The 14442-nt window shown below is 47.1% G+C and overlaps 1 protein-coding gene across 1 annotated transcript in view; it reads right to left on the bottom strand.

The window, feature by feature from the left end:
* Positions 1–214: 214 nt before the first annotated feature.
* The window catches only part of Hpse2 (heparanase 2 (inactive)), a 548186-nt gene continuing 533958 nt past the window's right edge, over positions 215–14442 (bottom strand). The window contains exon 12 of the mRNA XM_021192975.2: positions 215–2218. Coding sequence (XP_021048634.1) covers positions 2053–2218 — 166 coding nt within the window. The 3' untranslated portion in view covers positions 215–2052. The remainder of the gene's footprint in view (positions 2219–14442) is intronic.

Consider the following 14442-nt stretch of genomic DNA (forward strand, 5'->3'; position numbering starts at 1 on the left):
TAATCACCTTGCTGTTATCAGTGGCCCTACAGCTGCCCCTGGACAAGAACTTAGAAGAGATTCTGATATGCGGTCAAGGAAAAACAAAACCATCTGTCTGTCTCCTTTCCCACCCTCCCACATTCTTCCTGACTTCAGCCCACCGTTTTGTCTTTTCCCTCCCTCCCTCCCTCCCTCCCTCCCTCCCTCCCTCCCCTCCAACCTTCAGTGCTATGCTGGGGCTTCCATGGAAGGTGCCTGAGAAGGGAAGCTCCCAGGGAGCCTCTCTGGGTGAGCAGTCTCAGGGGCCACTGCTTCCAGATGCTTTGGGGTCCAGCCTGTCTTCAGTTCTCTGCCCTTGCATGCCCTTGTAGTGTATCTGCTGTGTGATGCTCATTCTGAACTGAAAATAAGCACCCCAAAGTCTAACCCCACTGCCTTCCTTATAGGGAGAATCAGATGGGTGGCTCCCTTCTGCCAAATTCCCAGCTCTCCAAGCTGAAAGTCTTGGGCATTTTGCTGGCTAACCTTCCTCTTGTCTCCCACTTTGCAAACAGGACTAAGCCCATATTCTTAAGGCATCTTAGGCACGCCTCTGCTGCTTCCCCAGGCCTGTCTGTTCACACCAAAACAGTGTCCCTGACTTATCTGGCACCCAGGAGAGTCAAGGGTCCTCTTTCTCCTTGAAGGCAGCATCATTCGAGTTGTCCTGAGGTCAGCCATGTCCATAGAAAGTCAGTGTGACTACAGCTTGCTTTCAAAGACTCCCATACCCTGTCACCAAATAAAGGTCCCAGGCATGGACTTTAAGTCCCTCCTCCTGCCTGCCCAACTCAGAAGCCCCCCACAAACCATTGATCTGTTTTGCTATCCCTCCACAAACCATTGATCTGTTTTGCTATCGGACCAGTTCCCCATTCTTCCTTAATAGAGCCAACAGAAGACTTTGCACCATGCTTAAGCACACCCACCTGGGGTAGGCCAGAACTGGCCACCTTCAATCTTTCTCCCTAGTAAATGCACTAAGACTCAGCTACTTGGGAAGAGGCAGAAAAGTTCGACTGTCTGCAGTGACTTCATTGATAACTTTCTTCTTCTAAATGGTTTTTGGTCAATAAAACAACTAAGGCCTTCTTACTGTCTCGAGTCTTTGAAATCCTTTCAGTTTGAGGGCAAGGTCTAAATTGCTTTGTTGGATCGGTGTGTGTGTGTGTGTGTGTGTGTGTGTGTGTGTGTGTGTGTATTTGATGTTTCCGTGTGCTTTTTCTTTGTACTACAACTCCCTCCCTCCCGGCAGCATGAAGAATGATGATTTCTTCTTGTGGAGCCTAATACATTGCTCTCCACTCAATGACTATTGTTACCTGACCCCCATTCTGAGCTGGAGGGAATCTAGATTCCCAGAGGAATAGAACCTTACAATCTTTAGAGTATGACTGTAATTCTACTTGTGAAGCACCCGTTCCCAGAGGACCAGCCAGTGATGGATGCCACTGTCAGAAACCCAGATGCACACACTCATACATCAGCCAGGAAATTATATAAACAGCTCACCCAGCAGGCCAGAGCTGACTCACCCATTAGCTCCCTATGGGAAGAGAGGTGTCAGGAAACCCGAGGCAGCAGCAGGAAACAGACAAAGAAGGAGTTACAGGAGGATTAGATTTGCACCCCCACCTCCCCTCCCCATCCTCTGCTGAGGGCAGAGCCATAGGCTAGGGCTGGGCTTTGCAGTAAGTTACATCTCTGTGTGGTCAGGACCACAGGCAGCTGGTTTGCAAACACTGCTCTGGAAGCTTGCTGTCAGTGGTCCGTGCATAAACAGACACATGTCTTTACCTTTGCATAGGAACAGAGGATGTCTACCTTTTCCTTAGGGGCAGATGCCACCTACCTAGACTAAGCTCACACTATGACAGTTAGTCTCCCTTTGGAGAGTCTATGTTGCTCCCGGCAGCATGGGAGTAGAGGCTGGTTGCTAAAGAAGGTGTCTGAGGAATAAGGATGCTACATGTGTGGGAGAGCAGAGAGCAGTTCAGCAGGCCCACCAGTAGCTCAGGAACAGAGGGTGACTTATCGATAACGGCAGGCCAAAGCATTGACATTCTTGACCACATAAAAACCCATGGTGACTGGAGGGATGACCAACGTCCGGCCGGCCCGCAGGGGGCGGGGCTTCAGTTCTGGAAGGGTCCCGTCGTCCACCATCACTAAGGGCTGGCCATTGAGCTGCACTGACCTACAGCAGGGAAAGAGGGGATTCATTATCACATACTTGCATGCCGAATTTCTTTGACAGGTAAGAGAATTGACACGCAACTTGTTTAGAATTATTCTGAAATGACAAAGACAAGCGGACAGCTCCAATGTTTCAAGTTTAAGAATGAGTTTCATATTTGATACATAATAGACGTTAGCACTGCAGCAGTGACAACAAAGCCAGTGGTGGCAATGTGGGCATGTGTGACCTCACTCAGGTCTCCTGGTTCTTTTTATTCTTTCTGTGTAACTAGACATTTTTCAGCTCATAGGAGGGACTGCGTCCATAGCAAACTTTGAAAAGTCAAACAGCTCATGTTTGGCTGAATGGGAAGGAAATGGCAGGCATCTCTGGCTTAAGGTACAGAATCCCACAGCTTCTCATCTCTTCCTGATACTGCTCGGGTATGTGGATCGGAAGAAAAATTCAAATCCAGCTGGAAATACGGTTGCAGATCACTGTCAGATAAGCGGCATTGCACAGTGCAAGCTCTCTTTGATCCTTGCTCAACCTCCATTGTGACACCTAATAGAGACCTCTGTCTGCTGTTCCTTCTGCATCACGGAGGACAGACAGGTTTAGAGAGAGATAATTGGACCTGTGCTTGATCAAGCAGAGAACTCCCAGAGATAAATGTGCTGTAAGCGGCATCCAATGAAGAGCGGGGCAGAAGAGCTCCAGGCCTGGAACTACAGGGGAAGACCTGGGCTGAGTCCAGCTCCATCCGAGCAGAGGGAGTGCCCACTCTCCACTTGGAGTGACTGAGGAGTGAGGGAGCAAGCAGGAGACTGCGGGGTGAACCGTCAGGCCCATTTCTGGATGGTGTGGGGAGAGGGAATGGACTGAAAGTCAGTATTGACTTCATCAAATATGTAAGACGCTCTTGATTCCAAATGTCAGGTGAACCTTTGCTTCTCCACTGTGAAGACAGTCTGTTTATTGGAGGGGCAGGTGGGGAAGGGTCCAGACCCAAAAGAAGCCTCAGGCGGGTCATATTTTTTGTAGTTTATTTTATTTTATTTCAGGTGGTGTGGGTATCCAATAACCAGGTGGTGATAACACAAATTAACTTTCTAAAGCATACTCAAATACATGCCACCTCTCTGCAAACCTCAGTCTTCCTTATACATAGATGTTCAGAGCAAGGATTGAGGTCACATGCTCTAGATTCAGATGCTGCCAGGGTACTGATGCCTTTGGGTTCTGGGAAGTGCAGAACATAGTGTGATAAGCAAAGGCTCAGCCATCAACAGTAGCCGCTTTTCATTAGCCCCTCCTGCATCTCCTCATCATGGGTTATAGCTAGAACCCCGGAAGCATGGTCAAGACCCTGGGCTGACATCTTCAATTTTGGGAGCTGACTGACAAGCCCCTTGCCTGCTCTGCCCAAAAGCATCTGAGCTTGTTGAAACACCCCACAGCTACAGGTGAATGAGATGAACTAAGAGCCCGGCAGTGGGGGCACGTCTGCTGCTGTTCCTGTGGTCACTGTGGACTGCTCTGCTCCTGGTTGTCCTTGGCTTCTCTGTGGAACTGAGTTTCCCATCGCCCCTTTCTGCGGGGCACCCCTCCCCCAACTCCCGCTGTTCTTTTCCCTCCCTCTTGGTTTTCTAACATCTCTGGATGCTGCTTCCTGCTGATGGGAGCCATCCCTTTCTTTCCTGTGACACTGCTTCCTGTTGATGGGAGCCGTCCCTTTCTTTCCTGCTACTCAGATGCAGAGTCCCATGATTGTCCCTGGGCTCTTGTTAGACCATGGGCTCCTTTTAGGGCGTGTTGCCCACACCCAGGACGAGTCACTGATTTCTGAGGCCATAGCTCCACCCAGGCCCTTCCTTTGGACTTAGGTGCTTCACCCCACAGAAGCTTCAAAGTCACATGGTCTACTACAAACCCTGCCTGTATTTCTACTTTTAAGCACATCTATGATAGTGGCAGCCACTATTTAGCCAGTCACACAAGTAGAAAGCTGGGATTCTTCTGAGATGCCTTCCCCAACCCCCCACAGCCAACGTCACAGAGTCAAACCTATTCTGTCTTTAATGTTTGCCAAGTCTGCTGTGTTTCACCTTCATCCCTGTCACCATGGCCGAGAACCTGCCTCTCCTAGCAAGCCTCTGTGCCTCCTGCTTACAGATGCTCTGTTGGCACCACATGGCTGGCATCTCCCACCCCTCCCGTATGACACCGACTCCATCTACTTCTCTACTTTCAGTCCTGGCTTGAGTCCAGCTGAGGACCGCAGGGGTAGGTGGGGTATGAACAGTTAATGTGAGGACGTCATCAATACATACAAATGCAGAGGTGGTTTAGAAATTTTAAAATGCCTTACACATAGATGGAGTAAATTTTTTTTTCCCCCCAGAGGAAAGTGTTAAGCAGGTATGTATGGTGGGATTAAAATACTCAGGGGACATGGTTGAGATTAATAAGATACAAGTTCACTTAAAACTGTTATAAAATTATTATTATTATTTTGGGAAGACATTTTTTTACTATTCTTGAAAAGATAATTACATTTTTACTTATGTAAATATATATCTGTACTATGCTGTGTGATGGCCACTCTCAGAGGCTGGAAGTATCAGTGACGCTAGAGTTACATCTGGTGGTGGGCTGCCTGATTTGGGTGCTAGGAACCAAAGCTGGTCCTCTGGGAGAGGACCAGGAGAGGACCACCACTAACCACGGAGCCATCTCTCCAGCCCAAGGAGGAGACTATGATAAAGACTGGTGTGAGAAGGTTCAGCATTTGTCCACTCCAGCGTGTGCAAATCAAGTGGCTGGCAAATCAAGTTTGTTTCTGGGTCCTTGGGCAGTTGCCTGTCCTCCACTCTCAGGCTGGCTGTGAGGGGTCCTCAGGTCTGCCTGGCTGTTTCTTGCTCTGGACAACCTTCATTAACCCTTGAATGAGGCTCTCTTAGCTCCGCCCTCCCTCCTTTCTCTATGTGGAGTGATTCATGGCTTTGTCTCTCACTGTGCTGTGGAAACACAGTGTGTAAACACAGAGGTGTAAGGCAGGGAATCAACATTTTTTTTTTGAATAAGTAAATGGTCTTTGAGACCTTTTGCAGAATTTCTAGGCTTCCCCCATTAGTTTCTGTGCCCTAGAGAGGCTCCCTGAAGGGCTGCAGAGAGTGCCTTCATAGATTCTATCAACTAGCAATTACTCTGCCTCTCAGTGGAGATGTTAGATAAGATCTGAATTATCGATGTTTCTCACACTCACCAGACACCTTATTCCCACCTGACAGGAGGCCATTGATCACTGCTAGTGTTTTTCATCAAAAAAAAAAAAAAAGAGAGAGGAAGGAAGGAAGGAAGGAAGAAAGAAATGAAGGAACTGAGGAGGAAGGAAAGAAAGAAGGAAAAGAAAAAAGAAGAGAAGAGATCTGTATGGCTGCCTCCTGGCTAGGCAGACATGAGTTAATTTTGTGGGTGAGGCTGTTTGAGCCCTTGGGTCCCCACAGTCTCTGTCCTTCGATTCCTCTGTTGAGAGAGGGATAATGTGCTTTAGCACTGCTTTTGTCCTCTTCTCTCTGCTTATGTTTGTTTTTAATATTTATCTCCCAGTGACATCAGATCATGCGAAAGGCAGCACTGCCCTACAGCTGTATACGGAGAGGACCCGGCACATTTGCAATCGAATCGGTGGTGAAAAAAAAGGTCATGGATTGTGAAACACTTTGGTGTCAAAGGCAGGATTCTTGGATTTGCTTTGCCTGGGCTTGTTCAATCCAGGCATGCAGCAGCCTTGTGTTCCACATGAGCAAAGTTTAGAGGGCCTAAAACTTATCTGAGTCACAGAACCAGTATGAGGCAGGCCTGGTACGTACGTGCAGGGATTCCCTTCGTGACAGGGCTAACCCCTGTGTGATATGAAAACTTTGTTATTTTTGTAACGGCACCACTGAGACCCGGTCAGAGAGGTTAAGTGGCGTCGGCAGGGTCCCAGAACTAATAAGCAGGTAAGCCAGGGCTGGCTGCCGGCTGCCTCCTCCTATCTCATGCTATCTGCCTGAGTTTTGGGTGGTGCTCACCGGATCTCATTTCTTTCTTTGCCGCTCTTATCATCCTGTCTTTATCATCGTCATGACTTTTCAACAGGATGCTAAATGGTCCAGCCAAAGCTTATTTCTCTTAACTTCCCAGCTTCTGTGAACTGCGGAGGGTACCTAAACTATCCAAATATTGGGACAACTGTGTTTTATTGCCTTTTGTTTTTACAGAGTTTGAGTTACTTTTCAATTTCTAAACCTGTTTTCTCAGTTTTATGTGTTAATTGAAATGGGATTCTATGTGTCAATTCAGAGTCAAGCCCTCTGCCCCTTCCAGTTCTCCATGGGAGCATCGTGGCCCGGCCACTCCACCTCCATTGATTGAATGCAATGTCTGCTCCTCATGCCTTATTATGGTTCTCAGGAGTCATGAGTATTAAAGTAGGGGTTTGACTCTTCAGGTCCCAGGATAGAAAATCTAACGACCGTATCCTTTTGCAACCTTGGCTGGGCATGCTTTTATGGGGTTGTTTGAACAGAAGCAGACTCAGGAGTTGGTGTCTGGTTTTGACTGGCATTTTGGGGGGCCTTCAAGGGAAAATAAAAAAGACCTCAGATCTACCTTAGACACTGAGTTTAGGTCTCTCCAGAGGATGGAGTAACAGATAGATCGGATGAACCTGAGGTTTCCTTTGTCCTGATTGTCAGCCAGGCTGCCCAGACCTAACAGCTAGCCTGAGGCAAAGTTCAATGCCTAATTTAGAATGATCCTGAGCAAACAGAAATCTGAGCATGCCATTCACCTGTCTAAATGTTCCCTGGCTTTTAGAATATCATCTGAACATCCCCTGAAGCCGGCCCTTTTATCAACACCTCCAGCTCCTTAGAGGCTCATTCCAACTTCCGCCCATTCTAGTCCCTGTCTACCACTTCCTTCACCCTATGCTACAATTTCTCTGGTTAGTTTTTCTAATCTCAGGGTTCTGTCTTTGCTGTTTCCATTGTTTGGAACGCCTCCACATGCTGCCCCCAGTTGCTGCTGGGTCTCCTTTAAAGACTGATTTTTAATTTTTGTGTGCTTGGAGGGGGTGGTATTTACACACTAATCCAGCCTCTATGGGGGCCAGAAGAGGGCATTGGAGTCCCTGGAGCCAGAGCTACAGGAGATTGGAAACTACTCAGCGTGCATGCTGGGAATCAAACTGGGTCCCCTGCAAGAACAGAACCTGCTCTTAACTTCTGAATTCTCTCTCCAGCCCCTTAACTCCTTTTCTTGATGGTCTTGCTTGTTCTTTATATCATGTACAAGTGCTCCTCAAACGTGTCCCATAATCCCTTGCACTTCTTGGGCCTCGACTTGGATCGTGAAATTCTGTCTGCTTGTCCTCACCCCAGATAGGAGGGCTGATGACTGTCACACTCTTTATTCTCTTATCTAGCCACATCCGATACAGCTTACATTACAAGAAACATTAAAGTCAGAACTACAACTCAGAAGGGAGACAACAGACTGCAAGTCCAGAAGCTGAATTCAGTCTAGATTTCAGACATTGAATGTGTAGGTCTAGATAGGTTTCTGGTCACTTCCGGTAGGCTTCTATAGTGTAAATAATGCGATTGACAGTAAGAGAGGAGTAGGCATAGGAGACAGAACAAATAAGAATGTTATGTGTTAATGTGTTGCTCTCTTCTAGCCCGACGCTAATTTTGGGCCACTAGGGGGCACTCTGGTTCTACAAAACAGCGAGAGGAGCGTCAGCCTGCGGGGTTGCTCCCAGGAAGCCAAACTTGTCCTCTAGTCCCTGCTGTCCTCACCCAAGGCCGGGAGGTGTACCTTGCGTTTAGTGTGTCAAAGAAACAAATCGCAGTATTAATCAAACCCAAACCCAAACTGCACTGTGGCCCCCTTGGCAGGGGTCCCGTCTGAAGTGGGGTCCAACATTAAGGAAGAGTGCGAAGCAGGGATGCAGTTCCCCATTGGTGCGAGCTTCCCAGCCTGAGTGCCTAGGGGGATCCCGCCGCAGGTGCGGAGTCGCTGGCCCCAGCGCCAGGCTCTCCGGGGTTCTGGGTCCCCCGCCGCCCCCCCGGCCGCACCTGTTAGTGCAGCTTCCCGAGCTGGGCTGGGAAATTGGTGTGCGCAGCTGCCCTGCGCTCCTCCAGGTCAGGCCCAGGTTAGAGTCGGAGGGGCCCAGCTAGGTTTCAGGACCGTGGGTTTGCTCCCCTTCTGCTCCAGGAGAGGCAGAGGAAAGGACATTCCTTTCACATGACCTTGAGTAATTCTGATGCATCAATGATGTAGCCAAGGCTTCATGATTTTTCTTGATTCAGGCACGGCTCTGGATCCTCTCGGAGTGCTCCTATTTCTCAATGATCTTTCTTTCAATTGCGACCCAACCTTTCCTTCCTTCCCTAGGCGCCCTTCCTTTCTTCATCCTCAGTAGTTCCGTACTTAGCTGTCTGGCTTTTTTCCTACCTCAGCAGTTCAGGAACATTTGAGCTCCGATGGGACTGGCTGGGCTGCTACAGAGAGGAGACCAGAAGAGAGAGGAAAAGACTGGGAAGAAAACTTCCTGTTCTCCTCACTCCTCTAGGGTGAAGCCCCACTGCTTGATGCTGATGAAACCATTTACCCTGCACTCTACCCTCTGAAGGGCACACCTGAGGGGCTGGAGAACTTTGATCTAGCGTTTCCAAAATGCCCGCCAGGACTGTTTCATGTGGCACAGGGGAATCTCTCAGGTTCAATGCCAGGGATATAGATGGACATTTTCTGTGCGTAGCAGGTTTGGGGGTGGGGGGAGGAGGGCATGGTTTGAATGATGTTCCATCTAAATCTGCACAACAGGATTCTGCCATGTGCTTCCAACGCCTTAAAATAACTTAGCACACTTGGCAGACAAGATGAGCAGCCAGCTAAGGAACCTAGATTTATACTGATATTGCAAACTTCCACCTGATGCGAGTCTCATCTGGGGGCAGTTTTAAAAGAAAATTTAATTCTGCAACCATCTCAAAGCTCCATGTCATAGGCATATCACACTCAAACCACAGGACACAATTGAAACCAGAAACAGAACTACAGTGCCTTTACTCCACAGCTAACTATGTCTTATTCTCATTGTAAAGAACAGTTGCCACAGTCACCAAGTGGTAATTAAGGGGTATTACTCATATCTGCATAGTTCTCTGTGATGTAAAGTCAATTACAACAGACTTAGGCCTTGCCCACCAAACCAAAAAAGTCACTAGAGCATGCAAATGTGTGGCCAAACACACTAATAAACACATTATATAGAAAAACACAAATTGAAGGAAAATCAAATTTAGCCTGGATTTCAACAGTTTCTGTGGTCTGGTGCTAGTGTATCTTTGTGGCCTTTCTTCTCACCCCACAGGCGTCCCATATTCTAGTCCTTTATGAGATTTGCCACCTCCAGGGCAAAATGAGCCTTGAACTTGTGTACTTCCAAACCTCTGTAAGCTTATCTTGCAGCCTCAAATGGCCTCCCATACTACAAGCCTTTCCTAGAAGCATGGCTTAACTTTCTGGATAAACATAGTGGTTTTAGACTTTTCCAGATCCCAAGCCAGAACTCCCTCCGGCTTCCAGGCTCCTGTGTTGTTCTTAGAGTCCTCGCTGTCTCAGAGGTAATGCATCCATTGTGGAGACTGAGGCATCTTTCCCCAGCCCTACCTGTGTGAAGCAGGCAGAGGCAGTGTGGGGCAGGAGCATTCCCTGTATGGCAGAGTTGTGGAGAGTTTTTCCAAATATAAGTATAAGTTAGTCCATGAGCCGCACTTGAAGTAGGCCAATGACTTTATGGTCATGGCTCCCTGGATACTTCTTGAAATCCATTAAAGCAAGTAGAGAAATATCTCCATTTTATTGGCTTTTGACAGTGCTCCACATCTCACATCAGCACTCTGTATGACCTTCTGAGGAAGAATAAGATGTTCTATAGCTGTCAAAGGGCAATATGTGCCATAACGCTCAGCCATTCCTGTAAACAGAAGCAAGGAAGGTGTGGTCTTCAGTGGTGGCTGGTGTTTGGCAGCCAGGAGACAGGTTTGTGCTGTAGGTTCTGGGGGTGGAATAAGCCACCTACCAATGCCACGGGTTCAGGGCGCAAGCCCATCAGCAGGAATGAAGGGGAGTAGAACTTGTCACCTCCTAAAGGTGACACATTTCCATCACCAAACTACAAAGAAGACGAGGGCTGGCTCTTCTCAGTCTACCATGAACCACTTACATATTTGGCTTTCCTGCCCTTAGTTTTAGAGCCAGCCACTCAGGGCCATGTTGGCCACACCATGAAGAAACCATCCTACGGGAAGGACAGAAATCCCTGCCATGTCAGTGTGAGGGACAGGCCTGAGCCATGATGGGCAGCTATGCAGAAAGTCTGCAGCTGTTGGAAGTAAGCTGGAAGGAAGTACATTCTGGAGCTAAGAACAAACGGAAGGCTCTCAGAGAGTAACAGCAAAAAACCGTGGATTCGCAAACATCTTGGTTTAAGATGTCAAGTCACTGTAAAATAGAAAAATCATTTCATAATCCTATAATCTGCACATTACTAATCTGGGATTTAAAACAAAACAAACAATAAAGCTTTGAGAGGCCAGCTCTCAGCCTTCTACTCAGGCGAGAGAATTCCCACAGGCTTAGGGCACGTTCACACCTTTGGCAAAATGGCCTGGCGCCTGGATGGGGAAATCAAAGACGTGAATCATCTGGGACCCATGTTCCAGGGTTTATGGAAGGCCAATGCTTCCCAACTTTGGTCACATATTTGAATCACCTAGGGAGCTTTAAGAATCGCTTCAGCCCGGAGATTTGGGTTAATTGCTCTGAGGTGTGGTGTGGGCACTGGGGTTTGAGAGCCAATAGCTGTTCAGAGTGCAGTCAGGGTTAGGCAGCACCGGGTGAGGAGGGATGGAGACATTTGCAGCTGTCACCGGCTGAGTTTACTTTGGATAAAGGTGCCTTCTTGACTCTTTTGCAATGCCATGAAAGGAGGTCACGGTTTGTAACCCAGAAGACCTGAGTTGTTCTAAAAGGAAATATTTTGGTGAATAAACTTTAGTGGACATTTCTGCCCTTTCAACCAAAGCTGCCGCACGCATGCACACTGTGAGGTGAGTGGGCTCTTAGTACCAGGGAAGTTGTGCATAGTACTTCTCACACAGGGGGAGGACGCACCCAGCAGAGGAAGCCTCAGTAACAACCCCACACTGAGAAGAAAGAACTGAACACATTGTCCCTCTGGACAGCACTGCTCCTCAACATCCCTTAGTTCCTCCTAAGTCCTGGGTTGTGTCACCAGCTCCATAGTGACAAGCTTTGTTCAGGAAGAAGATTATAGGGGGGAGGGGTGAAGAATATCCCACCTGGCACCTTTACTACATTCTCAGATCTGCACTCAATAATTTACTTAGACCATGCCATACATATCGTTACAGCTACCATCTCATTGCGAGCCACAAAATACACAAAATTCAACAAGGCTCACAAGGCCCTCAAAGCTTCTAAGCGGCTATGAATGAGTTTGCACTCTCTGCAGACCCCGAGGCCTCTTCCCTCTGCAGGTTTGTCTCCCCTTTCTCTACAGACTGTCTCAGATCCTGAGTGTGACCACTTTTAATAAATCCTCTGTTCACATATATCTGTGTCCCTGCTTTCTCTGGTGTCCACTTGGAGCTCAGACTTGGCCGTTAGTGTTTACACTGGTGCTAGCTCACAGTCCAGCTCACAAACGTCCCCAGGGAGCTTTCTTGCTATTTGGGACTTCCAGCCAGCTTGCTTTTCCTCCTGAGGGGCTCCAAATGACCTTTCAAAAGGGCTGCAGCTGCCTCAACAGGACCCTTTCCCTAGGTAAAGGAGGTTTCCACCCTAAGCTCCGCTTTTTAAAAAGACGGATCTAATTTTTCTCTTGATATTTAAAGCCCTACCTGAGCCCTCATGGCTGGCAGATTCTCCCATATCCTTCAGTTTAAGTATTACAGCTTGGAGTGCCTTACATGCTACTGTATATAAACAGATTCCAGTTTACGAATGGATTGAAGAATATAATGTAAGTGCTCAGTGGTACAGTATGTTCCTACCATGTAGCATGTCATGAATTCAGTCCTCAGTGCAGAGAGAACAAGGAGAGCAGTAGTGAGGATGTGGGAGGGAGAGAGGGAGGACAGATAGAGAAATTAGAAGAAGATAGCACCGTGTATTCATCTGACCTCAGAAATATAAATGCACACACATTTAAATGATATAAGTGGAATGGAAGAAGCCATAAAGAACAGGATGAAAAAGAAACACTTCATGTCAAAATAATACTCTAAAAGTGAAATATTTGAAAAATTAGTAAGACACTAGAAAATATAGTTCAATATACATGATAGATGTTAGAGGGGGAAACTGACTTATATTAGAGCAAAATTACATGCTTTTAATAAGACAAATTAATATCCCAATGGAAAAATAATCAAGGGACACAGGAAACTTGTGAAAACAATACATTAGTAACAGATATGAGCATCTTCAATCTTACACATACGCAGTGAGCGTGGTTGAAGAACAGGATCTTTCATTATGAAGTTAGCAGAGATCTGAAGCGATTAGATCATGCTAATGACACATTTCCTGTTCTTGCTCAGTTCTCTTCACCTAAGACTGGCTGGGTAACAACTGGAAGGATGATTCCATGAGCTATGATTCTACACTTCTATAGATGCCAGGGGTCAGGAATCCAGTGAAGCTGGACGGAGGGCATCCGAAGAACTCTAAGGATCATCAGGTCAGAGCTGGCAGGAGAGAGAGATGTTGAAACTTGCTACAGAGCACAGAGCATAGACTTCTCTACTCATCTTTCTTAAAGGAAGTGTAGAAATGACAAGAAATATCCCTTTAACCTCATATAAAGAAGGCGTTCCTATAATTGGAGCCAGGCAATCCCAGAGCAGACCAATTTAGGAGCTGCACTGTGCCATCCAACAGAAGCTGGAATCCTTTCAGGCAGGTACATCATACGAGAGACTTCTTATTGGCATCTTTAAAAAAATTTTCCTCTAGAGTGCCATCTTTTAATAACTATGCAACTTTTACATAGTTTCTCTCTCTCTCTCTCTCTCTCTCTCTCTCTCTCTCTCTCTCTCTCTCTCCCTCCCTCCCTCCCTCCTTCCCTCCCTTCCTTTTTGAAATTAATTAGAACGATTCCAGCCGTCCAGTAAACAGAAACCCACAGTGAGTATGTATATCTGGTTGACCACAGTTTAAACAGCCCAGGTACCAACTACTGTCCCCAGCACCGAATGAAAACAGAAGTCAGGAGCACGTGGGCCCAGGGCCTGAACTCCTTTTCACCTTTCACTAGGCCTGTTGGTATCCAAACCCCAAACACAGTGCTTCCCTATTTACTGATGATAGGGGGTTGGTAAAGCAGTGGCCTGTTCAGTTCTCAGGACTTCCACAACGGGCAAGCTCAGAACTTAGCCATGCAGTAGCATCATACAGTCGGTCCTGAAAGGGACATGGAGCTATTTTAAAAGTCTTAGAGCCTGGGAGTTAACGTGAGTCTTCAGAACCTTTTGTTCAGCTAGAATCAAATGATACCTTTCTATCAGCATGAAGGTAGATATCAATGCTATTCTTTGACATAAATTTAATGAGGATGAAATCAAAGCAAAAGTTATGTCCCAGAGAGTTGGACAAACCCAAGCAGTTTGAGGACAGAGAAGAAAAATGTTCATTTTTTTTTCAGAGGCTAGGCAAGACCTGTGGTTTATAAGGGCCTTGAGATTCCCAGATACAGTTGTATCTGCCACAGGAGAAGATGATGCAGAGCTGAGGTTTAAGCATCAATGGGACCCATGACCCTCAAGGCAGAGTCTGAACCCCACTGTGGAACTGGCTTCAGGCTGCTTTCCTTGGGTCTTAATAATAATAGCAGAGATAAGGTTTTTTTTTTTGAAGGCAAGGACCTTAGAGTTCTCTTGTCCCAGCCTTGCCACCAAACCCTCCACATTACAGAGCTATTGAAGGCCTGGTGTTGAAATGGATGATCACAGCCAGCTACTGGATGGAACACAGGGTCCCCAATGCAGGAACTAGAGAAAATACCCAAGTACCTGAAGGGGGCTGCAACCCTGTAGGTGGAACAACAACAGGAACTAACTAGTACCCCCTGGGTTTGTGTTTCTAGCTGCATTTGT

Source organism: Mus pahari, chromosome 1 (genome assembly GCF_900095145.1).
Source record: "Mus pahari chromosome 1, PAHARI_EIJ_v1.1, whole genome shotgun sequence".
NCBI lineage: Eukaryota > Metazoa > Chordata > Mammalia > Rodentia > Muridae > Mus > Mus pahari.